This window comes from Sabethes cyaneus, chromosome 3, assembly GCF_943734655.1.
Source record: "Sabethes cyaneus chromosome 3, idSabCyanKW18_F2, whole genome shotgun sequence".
NCBI classification, from domain to species: Eukaryota; Metazoa; Arthropoda; class Insecta; order Diptera; family Culicidae; genus Sabethes; species Sabethes cyaneus.
This window is the reverse complement of record NC_071355.1, coordinates 138,247,244-138,262,186: the sequence shown is the minus strand read 5'-3', so window position 1 is coordinate 138,262,186 and position 14,943 is coordinate 138,247,244. Positions and strand designations below refer to the sequence as shown.

Genomic DNA, 14,943 nt, shown 5'->3' with positions numbered 1-14,943 from the left:
TTTTCAAAAGGTCTAATCCGAACCCCCGGCACGTCTCCATTTTTCCGTGATTGAATTCTGAAACGTGAAAAATGCTGGGCGGGAAATCACTTTATAGAAAATCAATGCGACTGCTATTGTTGTTTGGGTACATTGTACAATAAAGAGCCTTATGTCGTTTTCGTTTTTGCGGTGTAGCTACACCGGTGTAGCTTGTTTTGCAGCAAAACTGTTCGTTTTCGATTTTTGTGTTACACCATTGCTACACTTTTTCTACACCAGCTACACCAGAAAAAAAGAGTGTAGGTGGTGTAGATACGAAAACACCAACATACCAATACCACAGAGAACTGACTACCGCAGGTAATTGACGAAAAGTGTGAAAAAAGTTTTAATGTAATCATCGTGTAATCCTACACTCAAAATATTCTGCACATAACTAATGGTAAATTTCCATATGAAATTCTAGATGATTATCATGTGCCGCATATAAACACAATCCGCCAAGAAATACATATAGAAATTATACGGATATGAATAGTATGTACAATTATATACACATAAAAAATATACGCATATGAATAGTATGTGTAAAAGTTTCGCGTACCCATAAATTATAACTGTGTGGCATATAAAGTTCATTGATTAGGCACATTGCAAAAATCTATGTGTGAGACACACAGAAACTATACGAAAAGTTTTCTCAGTGTACGATGGAACACCCCTCAAGCTGTAAGTGGCAGACCTGGCAAACTAATAGAGCTTTCCAGTTATGTGTGAATTGGTGCTTGAAAATGAGGCAAACAACAACAGTAAACAAAAGAGTTGCATTCCTTTGTCACCAAGGTACAGAATGAATTTCGTCTTCCGCTGGCTTAAATATAAGCAAATTTTCAAAATAGCTTGAATTTGGATCAGGATGGAAAATTTGGCCGAAATAGGTGCTCTGCAGTGTGGCAAACGTAGAAACACAACTAGTACAGTGGACCCCCGTTCGTTTGAACGATTCCTCATGCAAACTAACGGGGTTACTTTTTAATTTGAACAATTGGTAACCCGAAATATGCTGAAACCTGTGTGAACTGGCCGCCCTGCTCTTTGTTATTGTTTTGGTGGTTTGTTTTAGTTGGCAGTTGCAAGTGCGAATATTGCATTTTCAGATCGGATTTCTATCTTAATCGTTAGGAAAACGACATGTGAAACCGATTAAACACGCTAGGTCAGTACAAACAATTCGTGTTTATGTGCATTGTCTGCATAAACAAATTATGTCATGTTGAGAATGACGTTTGAACCATTTTTAATTTGCACGTCATGCAAACCAACGGGGTTCAAATTAAAAAGTGTTCAGATTAAAAATGGTCAAACGAACGGGGGTCCACGGTAATCGCTATTTTTCGGTTTGTTCCTCCAGCATCAGCTGTTCCCCAAAATGAGGTAAACACCATGTATATACACGCGTATTTCGTGTTTGCTAGTGTGGGTGCTTAAGCTGTCAGAAAGCTCTATAGCGAATTCATAAATTAACCTGAGTTCGTGCTAACTCGTACCCGAAATTTATAAACGATACGAGCAGTTTGACAGTTCAACCCGTAAACCGTAATGAATGCTAGACAGTTTTAACCTGCGCTGACAAACTGAATGCTGTCAGTTTAACCGAGATGCAATCTCGGTTAATTTATAAACGCTTTGACAGCACTTCGATTAAAACTGAGTGCTAATCGACCTGAGGCAGCACCTGAGGTTATGAGTTCGCTATAAGATTGTTTTACAAATGCAAAACGTACGCGTTACGGGTATGGGTGGAGTGGGTGAAAATCTAGGTGAAAGTGGAAAATGAATTGTTAAAATTTTTACAATAATTGTTATATATTATATGAATACATAATATTACGCGTATTATTATGCGTTACGCGTAGGGTGTAGGGTAACCAACCTATTTTGGACCCCCTCAGCAGCTGTACAAAATTTGGATACTTCCATTTGATTTTGCTCACCCCATCGGCAGACAACTATGTTTTCGCCGCCAACATCTCGTGTGTGCGAAAATGAGATAGCATGTCAGCACTGCGTTTCACTCATCTGCGAGCAGTCTGATTTGGGCCCGCTGTCAAATTTTGAGCCCCGGATATGATGTCGCTGACGTTTACTGCAGCTCGATATAGAGATGTCGATGGGGTGATTTTGCTGTAAGTGTCTAAATTATGTACAGCTGCTGAGGGGGTCCAAAATAGGTTGGTTACCCTAACATTACTGGAAAGAATATCAAAAAAATACTAATCATATATTCGTCCTGCGTATAACATTATCGTTAATGATGACATTATTAAAGCCCCATCTGCAATAACTTTTGCATAACAACTTGTAACAGAAATTCAACAAGCCACACCCCCACCCCTCTCGGTTTGTGATGGCGTCTCTCCATCTTTAACAGCTCTCTAGTCGTTACTCTTTTGAAGGCTCTCTAATCGGTGTTTTGACAAGTCTCCTATTCGATTCAGTTCAGAGCATGAAGTAATTTCCAGGGGATGCGCTGTGCTATCCCTTGCTATGTATTTGACAGAGGATAACATCGCGCTTCCAAAACTGTCAACGCTTCCAAAAAGGTCAAATTTCAATGCAGTAACATAGCGTGAAAAAAAAGAAAAAAGCAAAACATCGAGTCTCATTGTTCGATGTTGTACTCGCTGCTCTTGTTAATGGAGCATTCCCTTGAGTAATTTGCGGTTTCGTCACTAACGAAAATGACATTAGCTGCGGATCGTTTATGTTGGAGTGAGAGGGGAGCGAAGAGTGGAGGAGAGGATCCGGGAGTTTGATATTTGATTCAGCGAGGGCCTCGGCTAATGTCAAAAAATCTTTATATGTGTGCGTGGTGGAATACTTCATACATAAATTTGGAACCCATCAATAAACCTTTGCACGGTGCCTAACCTCAAATTTGGTTTGAAGTTTTTGTGTGGTTTGTTTTGATTCCCTTTGTAACCTAAATTTATTGCTAGTGGATTTATTACTAGTAATTCGTACCACTTGTTTGCGGAAACCGCGAATGCCCGACTTTTCCGAAGCAGAAAAATGATATCAGTTCTGCACAACATATATTTTTGTCATTTTTGCAGTTTTTTGCTTCTGGGTCTTACGAATAAGTAATCAAAACAAACCCGACAGCACTGTCAAACTTGGGACGAAAAAAACGCACTGACAGCTGCGTGCAATGCTTTATTACAGTACCACCCCGCTAATCCGACAAATTTATAGCCGGATTAGCGAATTTTGACTCGATAATCCGACAGTCAAACCGACGTCAGTGTGAGTTTGAAATGTGGTTTTGTTTACATCCATGCGTAAACAATTCCGGAAATTTTTGAAAATATTTGTCGTAAGTACGCAATAACTATGTTTTATACTCGGTAATGCTCAATTTCGTCAACAAAAAACTTTGAAATTCTTAGTTAGTGTCGAAATAAGCGCAAGCACATCAGTGTATTGAGAGTAGCAATGAAAATATTATAGCCATGGCAAAAGTGAACGTAGTTAGAACACAGAGAACAGACATTCATCTTAATCTCGTGGGGTGTGTAAAAACCAAACCGCCATCTTGAAAGCATGTGGTAATGCTCCCGTTGTGTGGCGCTCGCATCGCTGACAAGGCGGGCTTTGATTTGCTACCAAAACATTACAACCAACTACGTTGCTACAGTAACTGCAGCAACCAAACTTTTGGATAAACAAAAACTGTCAGCAATCGTATTGGAATTTGTTAGGAGACAACAGCATTAAAGCAGAAAGCTTAATATATTGATAATTTGTAAGATCTAAGCCATATGCATATCTTATGATAGGGAATTGCTCTATTGTGCTGGCAATGCATACGTGCACGTAGTTTTAATTGGCTCCATGGTATCGTGGTTCGGTGGCAACTAGTTCGCTTGTCAATCAGAGTTACACCGATTCTGAACGACAACCTGAATCTTTTCTGGCAGGTTGAAGAATTTTTCTGTTCGGTTCTAACGGTTGCCACCACCGGCAGTTTCAGCTTACGATTCTGTGTAGTACTATGTAAGCCTGATGATTTTAGCTTTTGCTTTTAGCTTTTGAACTTTTGCGGACGGTTAATTATTGCTGACCTATTGGAACTTATCACCAATAGAGGCTCACACCTGATAACAAAAGAACGGAACAGTTTTCTTTTTAATTTTTGACTGCACAGAAAACCTACCTCATCAGTCCGACGTTCCGAATTACATATGACAATCGTACCATACCATACGATGAACACGGTTATTCCTGGCATTTTGACGAATGAAAATGTATAAAGATAAAGGCAGAATAATAAATATTGTCCTACCTTTCACCAAACACTTTACTATACAAAAATCGTCGAAAAATAGGTGCATGCATGTAAATACATTTTCACATATTTTACTGAAACATCGCGTGTTCGAAAAATGTTTACAATCAATAAACAAACATGCATACGTTGTTACAGCAACTGGCAGTGGAGTTGCCAGCTATTGAAATATGAAGAACATAGCAAGAAACTATATTGAATATGGCAACATGATCGAAGAGCAAGTGGTGCACCCTGAGATAGATGTCGCTAGTGTATTATTAAAAGTTTTACACACCATTTGAATGAAATTTTATATGAACATAAATGTCTGTTCTCTGTGGTTAGAAGCAGCACCATGTACCATTTCCATTTAGTTAGAAAGAGTGCCAATCTGACTTTAACGGAGACGCCAAACGAAGGTAGTGTTCGATTGAAAGAAGTCAAGTACAATACGTTTTAATTCGGAATTTTCCGGAGTAGCGAGATCCGGATTATTGAATCGTCGGATTATTGGGTGTCGGATTAGCGGGGGATACTGTATTTCAGTTGCTGTGATGTCTGGCTCTACTGATGTTCCTGAATTTTAAAGTAGTTCATAAACTATTTATGTTATTTAAGAGATTAGATCGAGAAAATTAAATACTCCGGAGAAAACGGTAGGGTCCCAAATTTATGCATGCACAAATATCTGTATTTATGGCAGCTCTGGTTCGATTGATGGACTTACTTTTGACAACTGATTCTGTTCGATTGGAATTTTCGGTTTAAGATGGCGACTCTCTAAGGCTCTCTAGGTGGAACTGCAGTCACCTATGATCTAAATACTTTGATATTTTATGTTTTGTTTTGTTTTTGTAGCTACGAAATATGAGTGTTATCCGTTATCAGAATTTAGAATCTAGCTCAGAATTCAGTTTTATCCGTTTTTCAGTGAAGTATTATTATTTGTAACAGAAAATTTAAATAATTGACAAATGCTAAATATTTCGCGAAATTGTATTTGTTTAAATATACCAAATATACAATTAATAAGGTTAACCTATCGATAACTATTAACATTTATCCATAGTAACTAACTAACTAGTAACTGTTGTTCATTCTATTACAGCAGATATGCGCATCGCGTAAATCACTACGAAGTGCTAAAACTGAATCCATCGTGCACTTCGAAAGAAATTCGAGATGCATTCATTAGACTATCGAAAGAGGTATTTATATAAAATGTTTTGCGTAACAATGCAATGCAATAAACTGAAAATTTACTTATAGCTACATCCAGACGCGAAATCGAATTCCAGCAAACGTATGACTAATGAGAAATCATTTGTTCAACTATTGGATGCATATAAAATTCTTAGTAAACCAGAGACTCGAGCAAGTTATGATCATGAGCTTTTTTTGCAAACTCGCACTACCGGGAAACAGGCAGCATACCAGTAAGTAAAACATTCATATCGGGTTCATTTACACAATTGTGGAAAAGTCAAGTAAACGGTTGGCATTCTTAACTCTTTCATTAGTAATAGCATTGGCACATTAGGGTGGGATAAAGGGGCCCGCCTGAAACAAAAGGCTCAATTTTTAAAAAACTTATTAATTGTTTTAATCTAATAAAACCTCACGTGCAACTTTTATACGCATCGCTTGAATAAAATTCCATCCATTAATTTGGATGCTGTCGTATTAAAATGGTCAAAGAACCTGTCCGAAACCTAGTAATGATCGCTAGTTCTGCCAATAATTATTTATACCAGAATTTGACATAGGTATAATAAACCCATCGATATTTCAGTGAAGCATTTGATATGCTTCAATAGCCTAAAGCATTGTAAATACTATGGAGTTTAAATTTTTATTCCACAGCATATAAAAATTCGAATTCTGGATACAGCATGAGTTCTACGGTGCTAAAAAGATAGATAAAAACTAAATTATTGTTGCGCGTTTGGATAAAATTATTTGCAATTTTAGTTTCCATGTTGTAGGTTTTCTCATAAAGAACGTCTACATTTTCCTGCAAATCAATTTATTCCTTTAGAATATTAACGAAAATCATTGGCAGAACTAGCGCTCATTTCTAGGAGGGCTACTACAGGTTCGACCATTTTATTTCGTTGGCATATTAAAATTAAATGCACATTATTCCATGGAATCTTATAATTGTGATGCATATGAAAACTACTCTCCGCCCAGTTAGCTTCAAGGTACGATGCTGGTCTAACAAGCCAGTCATCGAAGTTCGAATCTCGGCTAGAAGGCGGTGCTTGCTAGAGTTAGTAGGATCGTTACACTGGCTTCGTAATTTTCCTGTACCTGTTAGAGTTACCGGTTGCGAAGTCTGTCGATAAAGAAGGGTGTCTAATGACGGTTTAAGTTTACTCTCAAGTTTTTATTATCTAAAGTTATCTAACTATGTTTCTTATTAAATTAAATAAAACCAAGTCAATTTCTCTAGGGGGGCTTAATCACACCAAAGCCCCCTTCCGAGTTACGCCAATGACGAAAATAGTTACATATCGAAAACATCAAGACTTGATAATATTGGATTTAAACTTCTTACTTAATTAGTTAGTAAAGCAAAGCAAAGCCTAGCTGCGCCATTCCGTTATCGAAACTTGATCTTCTGTTTTTATACGACAGACTTCGCAGCCAGCTGTTAGAGTACAGGACAATTGCCGGGCCAGTTGCTAAGATCCTGCTGCTAATAGCAGCAAAAAAGGTTGAATCAACAAACATTTGATGGACGTAGTTTGGTTTTAAGTTATTGTCTTATCACAACAAATTATTTTAAATTATTTGTGGTGTAGGGCACCCTCTATTCAGTCGGTGTCACCAATACCACGATGTATTTCTCACTTATTTCTCTATACAAAACGAAAATTAAAATAAAGATACATTACATTCATTGTACGATAATCACTCGAGCCGACCGGTTGTCTTTCTTTTTATCTCCATGCATCACAACGGCAACGAGGTGCAAATAAAGTAATGACGGCAACCGGATTTTCATTTCGAGTTTTTGAGGAGGAAGCAGAATAGTGGCAATTGTTCCGAGAGCAGTTTTTTGAATCAGCGAAGGTTCCCGATGAATCTAGAGTTTCTGTTCTGGCTAATTGCTTAAAGGCAAATACTTACAAGCTGCTTCGTGATTTATGTACGCTCGAATTGCCATCTTCAAAAACGTACGACGATTTGTATACGTTGCTTTCCTAGCATTTAACATCAACGACGGGGGTTCAGAAGGAGCGGCGACTGTTTTTTAATGCGTGAAGAGCGAACATGGCCCCGAATCAGCGAAACTGTGGCTGGCTCGAATTAAGCGTTTATCTGCAAATTGTAAGTTTAAGGGTAATTTGGAGCATAACCTCACGATACGAACAAGTTTATTTGTGTGCGATTAAACGTTTGGGCATTAGTCTTGTGGGATACTCAGGAGAAAAATTAGCAATGCGAGGCTGTATTGAGCCGGATGTGTCATTCAACGGACAGACTAAGAAGATCCGATTTGCTGTTGTCGCTAAGGGTGGTCCTCCCCTTTTGGGACGAAATTTTATTCTAGCGTTTAAATTACATATAACTCCTTTGAATTACATTCGGGAGTCCAGCACGCGCTGCAGATTAAATACTCTGCTAACACGATTTAACGCTCTATTTACAGACGAGTTATGAAAATACGATTGCGTGTAAGTAGATTAGTTCTGTCGAATGAATCGAAACCAGTTTTCTGTAAACCAAGACCAGTTCCATTCAGTTTCGAACAGGCAGTAGAAGATGAACTACGTTCCGATTTTGAAAGACGATGGCAGAATCCGTATTCGCGGTGACTATAAAAGAACAGTAAACAAATTCGTGGACGACGTCAAGCAACCATTACCGAGAATAGAGGAGGTAATGAGTAAGCTCAACGGTGGAAAATTGTTTTCAAAGCTGGATTTAAGTCGCGCCTATAACCAATTTGAACTGACGGATGAGTCGAAAAAGATTTGTGCCTTGTCAACACAAAGGTGTTTATTTGATAAACGAACTGCCTTTTAGAGTCAAGCCAGCATCAGGAATAGTGCAAAGAGAGTTGGAAAAATTGTTCGCCAATGAGCCATTCGTAATAAACTTTCTGGATGATATCCTCTTATAGGGTCGAAACGTTAAAGCGTGTGTTCACAATTCTTGGTAAGGTAGGGTTGCGGTTATACAAAGAGAAGTGTGAATTTTTTAAAACAAGGATTGATTATCTGGGACTCGAAATATCGGAAAAAGGTGTTTCTAAATCTAAAGCAAGATTAACCGCTATTCTCTCGGCAAACCTTCCAAGAAATGTAACGGAAGTAAAGGCGTTTGCTGGTATTATAAACTATTATGGAAGATTTGTGCACGGTCTAGTCACGATAATGGCTCCTTTGTATGACCTACTAAAAAAAGGGCACACGTTTGCGTGGTCATCAGAGTGTCAAAAAGCCTTTGATAGAGCTAGAGAAGAAGTCTGCAAGGATATATCATTGGTCCACTTTGACCAAAAAAAGGAGATTGTACTGATTTGTGACGCTTCTAATGTAGGATTGTCCGCAGTACCAGCACACAGGACCGATCGGGGGAAACACCCAGTTGCATTCGCTTGAAGAACGCTAAGTTCCAGTGAGAAGGGTTATAGTATACTCCATAAACAAGATTTAGCGATCGTTTATGTGCTGAACAAATTTTATATGTATTTGGCGGGAGACCATTTTACAATCAAAACTGGCCACAAGCCGCTGGTTTCCATATTCGGAAGCCAAAAAGGAATTCCAGTCATGGCAACAGGTAGAGTGCAAAGGTGGGCTGATTTAATATCAGGATTTAATTACAAAATAGAACATGTATCTTCAGATCAGAACATAGCCGATTACTTATCCAGATGCCCGGTTGAATCATGGAAAATGTGGAATGAAGGTGGACATTATTTAAATTTTATTTCGGAACGGACACAGTTATTTGACAGGACCACGCTGAAAAGAGAAACATCGACGGTCATGCAAGCGGTCCTAAGCGGATTTACAAAAGGTTTGCACGAGGAAGAGTTCGGAAAGTATCTAAAACTATTTGACGAGTTTTCTGTGGAGTAAAACGCTGTAAAAAATTATCGACTTGCAAACATTTGGATTTCTCAACCTACAGCACAACTAAATTATTTTAACATAACAATTTTTTGATATGATCTAATCAAATTCAAAATACACATATGTCTATGTCTAAATAGTGTTTGATGCTGGAGCAAGATTTGAGGCGCTATTAACATTTATTCGAAAATAATTGAATATTCTCAACCTGCAGTCTCAACAAACCCTATATATGCTGCATGTAGCATGTATACATGAAGAATCGTATTATTACATGCATGGATATATGCTACTATCGCCACAAAGAGACTTACGTAGTCCTGCGTCACCTATATGCGGTCGTGTTTTGTACACAACCTCTCTGATTTTTTTATAAAATCAATTGCCTGTGGCCTCTACAGCCTAGAGAACTGGAAAAATGAGTGTACCGAGTGTTAACGCTTCTATCACGAAACAGAAATGAAAATTCACACAATGGAATTTCCGAAAATCGACAAGAAATATTTTGTTTCGTTTTTCTCTTTTCGTAGGTTTTTGCATGGAAAATAATAACGTATCTATACCTATAAAGAAGGATTTCTGTCTGTCTGTCTGTCTGTCTGTCTGTCTGTCTGTCTGTCTGTCTGTCCGTATGTTCCTTATAGAATCGAAAACTACTGAACCAATCGGCATGAAAATATGCATGTAGAGGTTTTTTGGGGCCAGGAAAGGTTTTAGTGATGGTTAGAAACTCCTCCCCCCACTAAGAGGGGGGGCTACCATACAAATGAAACACAAATTTCTGCATAACTCGACAACTAATCAAGCAAATAGAACAAAATTTGGCATGTGGGTGTTTATGGTGACATGAATTTATTCTATGGTAAATTAAGACCCCTCCTCTCTTTATAAGGGGAATTATAACTCCTCTCCTCTTTAAAAGGGGGGGCTTCCATACAAATTTCCTCATAACTCGAGAACTAATCAAGCAAATGGAACCAAATTTGGCATGTGAAGGTTTTCGAGGGCAAGAATATTTTCTATAGTAAATTAGGACCCCTCCCCACTTTAAGAGGGGGGGCTCCTGTACCAAAGAAATACAATTTTCCTCATAACTCGAGAACTAATCAAGCAAATGGAACCAAATTTGACACGTGGGTGTTTTTGGAGACAAAAATTTTTTCTATGATGAACTGGGACCCCTCCTCACTTTAGGAGGGGGGGGGGGCTCCTATACAAATGAAATACAAATTTCCTCATAACTCGAGAGCTAATCAAGCAAATGAAACCAAATTTGGCATGTGAAAGTTTTCGAGGGCAAGAATATTTTCTATGGTGAATTAGGACCCCTCCCAACTTTAAGAGGGGGGGCTCCTATACAAACGAAATACAAATTTCCTCATAACTCGAGAACTAATCAAGCAAATGGAACAAAATTTGGCATGTGGGTGTTTTTGGAGGCAACCATTTTTTCTATGATGAATTAGGACCCCTTACCTTTTTAAGAGGGGGGGTCTCATACAAACGAAATACAAATTTCCTATAACTCTAGAACTAATCAAGCAAATGGAACCAAATTTATCATGTGGGTGTTTTTGTAGGCAAGAATATTTTCTATGGATTTCCCCAGTTTAAGAGGGGGGGGGGGCTCCTATACAAATGAAAAACAAATTTCCTCATAACTCAATATAACTAATCATAACTAATCAAGCAAATGGAACCAAATTTGACATGTAAGTGGTCTTGGACGCAAGATTTTTTCTATGGTGAATTGAGACCCCTCTCTTCTTTAGAAAGCGAGTTATGGCCCATCTCCCCTTTAAGAGGGTGGGCTTCCATACAAACGAAATGCAAATTTCCTCTTATCTCGAGAACTAATCAATCAAATGGAACCAAATTTGACATGTGGGAGTTTTAGATGGCAGAAATTTTTTCCATGGTGAATTACGACCCCTTCCCCTTTTAAGAGGGGAGCTCCCATACAAATGAAATTCAAATTTCCTTATAACTTGAGAACTAATCAAGCAAATGGAACCAAATTTGGCATGTGGGAGATTTTGGAGTCTTGAATTCATTTTACGATAGTTAGAGACCTCTCACCCCTGTGGTAGGGGGATATGGACTCTCATACAAATAAAACAGAAATTTTTGCGAAACTCAAAAACTAATCGAACTCGAGAAATTCGAGACTCTTCCATAAAACATTAGTCAATACAAGACCACAAAAACTATGTATAGTAACACTAGATCATTCAGGACGAGACGGTCGCGAGTGTTGCCGGTGACCCGCCGTCGGAAGCGCCGCCCACTGGGGGGCTTGCAAAACTCGAGATTGTGACAAAGATCATCCGAGATTCATGTTTTATGTACAACACAGGTTAATTTGTGGCAATACGAAGTTTGTCGGGTTAGCTAGTCTATCTATATATATAAAAATGAAATGCTGTTCGTGTGTCCGGTATAGACTCGCAAACCGCTCGACGGATTTTGATGAAACTTGGCATACACATTGCGTTTGATGTGAGGAATGTTGTTAGCATGGTTTGATACCCCTCCCCCCTCTACAAGGGGGGGCTCCCATACAAATGGAACACAAATTTCTTCATAACTCGAGAACTAATCAAGCAAATGGAACCAAATTTGGCATGTGAAGGTTTTTGGAGGTAGAAATTTTTTCTATGGTAGATTGAGAACCCTCCTTCCTCTAAGAGGGGCGGCTCCCATACAAATAAAACCAAAATTTTCTCATAACTTGACTATTAATCAAGCAAATGGAACCAAATTTGGCATGTGGGAGTTTCTAGAGACAAGATTTATTTCTACGGTTGTTTGAGACCCCTACCCCCTCTAGAAGGGGGGGCTCCCATACAAATGGAACACGAATTTCTTCATAACTCGAGAACTAATCAAGCAAATGGAACCAAATTTGGTATGTGAAGGTTTTTGAAGGCAAACATTTTTTCTATGGTAGATTGAGAACCCTCCTTCGTCTAAGAGGGGGGGCTCCCATACAAATAAAACCAAAATTTCCTCATAACTTGACTATTAATCAAGCAAATGGAACCAAATTTGGCATGTGGGGGTTTCTAGAGACAGGGTTTATTTCTACGGTTGTTTGAGACCCCTCCCCCTCTAAAAGGGGGGGCTCCCATACAAATGAAACACAAATTTCTTCATAACTCGGAAACTAATTAAGCAAATGAAACCAAATTTGGCATGTGAAGGTTTTTGGAGGTTAAAATTTTTTCTATGGTAGATTGAGAACCCTCCTTCGTCTAAGAGGGGGGGCTCCCATACAAATAAAACCAAAATTTCCTCATAACTTGACTATTAATCAAGCAAATGGAACCAAATTTGGCATGTGGGGGTTTCTAGAGACAGGGTTTATTTCTACGGTTGTTTGAGACCACTCCCCTTCTAGAAGGGGGGCTTCCACACAAATGAAACACAAATATCTTTATAACTCGGGAACTAAATAAGCAAATGGAACCAAATTTGGTATGTGAAGGTTTTTGGAGGCAGAAATTTTTTCTATGGTAGATTGAGAACCCTCCTTCCTCTAAGAGGGGAGGGGGGGGCTCCCATTCAAATAAAACCAAAATTTCCTCATAACTTGACTATTAATCAAGCAAATGGAACCAAATTTGGCATGTGGGGGTTTCTAAAGACAGGATTTTTTCTATGGTTGTTTGAGACCTCTCTTCCTCTAGAAGGGGGGGCTCCCATACAAATGAAACACAAATTCCTTCATAACTCGGGAACTAATCAAGCAAATGGAACCAAATTTGGCAAGTGAAGGTTTTTGGAGGTAGAATTAATTTTTCTATGGTAGATTGAGAATCCTTCTTCTTCTAAGAGGGGGGTTGCCATACAAATAAAACAAAAAATTTCATCATAACTTGGGGGTTACTGGAGGCAAAATTTTTTTCTATGGCGTATTGTGATTCCTCTCCCCTCTGTAAGGGGGGATGGCTCTCATACAAATTAAACAGAATTTTTTGCAATATTCAAAAAGTAATCGAATTCGCGAGTGTTGCCGTCCATACTAAAATATAAGATAAATTTGGAACAAAATTGTTAAGAATAAATCGGTGAAGCCATGATAATGGGTCAAATTAAATAGAAGTAAGATAATATAATACTTATTTTAAAAACAAAATTGAAAAGAAAATACATTGTTAAAATGAAAATATGAAGAAAATAATATTGAGGTTACACTAAGTTTATTGTTTCTGACCAGTTTTCAACTGATTTCAATCGAACTGCACTGATATTTTATTACGATTTTGCCAACAATACCATTTTAAGGGTTGGTAATAAAACCCAAATCGTTACGTTGGACTTGCTGCTCGAGTCACAAATGCTTATGCGTTGGATTAGAAATTTGCGGCATGATTAAGGAATATCATGGGTTGTCAAAAAGAAAGCTATTGGTTGCAAGATTACAATTAATCAAATCTTCAGGATTATGCATGTACCATCTTTTTAGAATGGCGTAGCAACGCGCGCCGGGTCCTCTAGTAAGTATATGAAAAGCAAGAATAGATTTGGTTTTCATGCTTAAAGTTTAAGTAAAAATGCTTAAAACGCATATTTTTTGCTCGAATAAAAAAATCTGTTTTTTTCGCCCCCCCCCCTTGAGTTGCCCTACTCCGGAAGGATAAAAACTTTCTAACATATTTGTAATGGCCTCATTTGCTAATATATTATCGATAACATACCGTTGCATGTAAAACGAAAATATTAGCTACAAGTCCATCCATAGTATTTTAGAAACAAGAATATCGATTTTCCGTATACTACAAGCCACCCTACCACCAATTAGTCACCGTACCACGGAACGCTTTAATTGAAATTAATTCCGACTCAATGGCTGTCCAATTTTCTGATGGTGGATCTCGACAAGGTTTTCCAGGAAGCAATGGCTTTGCGTCATGTCCGATGTGCACATCGACGTTAATGCAATCATTCTATGTTTACGATGCTGTTTTTTTTGTGTTCGTTCAGGTCATGGCAACCAAATACATCAAACTATCCGAAGCCCGACCCGGAGTCCTACTATGGCATTAAAGGCATCCGACGAGTTAGCAACTGGAAGATTATGTTGATTTGTTTTATATTCATGCTGTTCGGAGTATCCATACAGATGATTGCTATCAAGTAAATATTAGTAATATATTGAGTATTGACCATATGTTGATGATTGTTATGTTCATTGTAGTAAATCTTTCACTTTCAATCGGGATCAGCTGGATGACATGTCCCGCAAAAATGCAATTATGCATGCAGAAGTTCGTGCCGAAGCTGAAAGTCGAGGAAATGATGCACAGATTGAGCGAATGAAAGCTCAGTTAAACAAAGAAACACTATGGTGAGGATATTATAGTAATTTCAACCGAAGTGTGTAAATATATTTGTAATTAGCGGGCTGGACGACCCTTTCTGTTCAGCTGTAAATGAAAATGAGAATAAAATATAGGGTAGAATTAGTAATGATATTTTTTTACCATAAGTTGAGATTTGAAAGAAATACCTACATCATTCAGCCGTAACGTTATTTAT

At 38.2% G+C, this 14,943-nt stretch overlaps 1 protein-coding gene across 3 annotated transcripts; it reads left to right on the top strand.

The window, feature by feature from the left end:
• The first annotated feature begins 5,163 nt into the window (after positions 1 to 5,163).
• Positions 5,164 to 14,859, top strand: LOC128743380 (dnaJ-like protein 60). Of its 3 annotated transcripts, none has more exons than XM_053839941.1 (5): positions 5,164 to 5,247; positions 5,421 to 5,520; positions 5,582 to 5,748; positions 14,389 to 14,541; positions 14,603 to 14,859. In XM_053839941.1, the coding sequence occupies exons 1-5, from the start codon at positions 5,180 to 5,182 to the stop codon at positions 14,754 to 14,756; spliced, it is 642 nt and encodes a 213-aa protein (XP_053695916.1). In that variant the 5' UTR covers positions 5,164 to 5,179; the 3' UTR covers positions 14,757 to 14,859. The 3 variants fall into 3 exon arrangements, with proteins under 3 accessions (XP_053695916.1, XP_053695917.1, XP_053695918.1); XM_053839942.1 differs by lacking the exon at positions 5,164 to 5,247 and adding an exon at positions 5,266 to 5,345; XM_053839943.1 differs by lacking the exon at positions 5,164 to 5,247 and adding an exon at positions 5,270 to 5,345 and having other exon boundaries at positions 5,424 to 5,520.
• Positions 14,860 to 14,943: the final 84 nt, after the last annotated feature.

Bases quoted from the DNA above. Each gene is read 5' to 3' on its own strand.
- LOC128743380 (XM_053839941.1), top strand. From the start codon at position 5,180: ATGAGTGTTATCCGTTATCAGAATTTAGAATCTAGCTCAGAATTCAGT. The intron at 5,521-5,581 runs GTATTTATATAA...ATTTACTTATAG, and splicing joins TCATTAGACTATCGAAAGAG to CTACATCCAGACGCGAAATC. The intron at 14,542-14,602 runs GTAAATATTAGT...TGTTCATTGTAG, and splicing joins ATACAGATGATTGCTATCAA to TAAATCTTTCACTTTCAATC.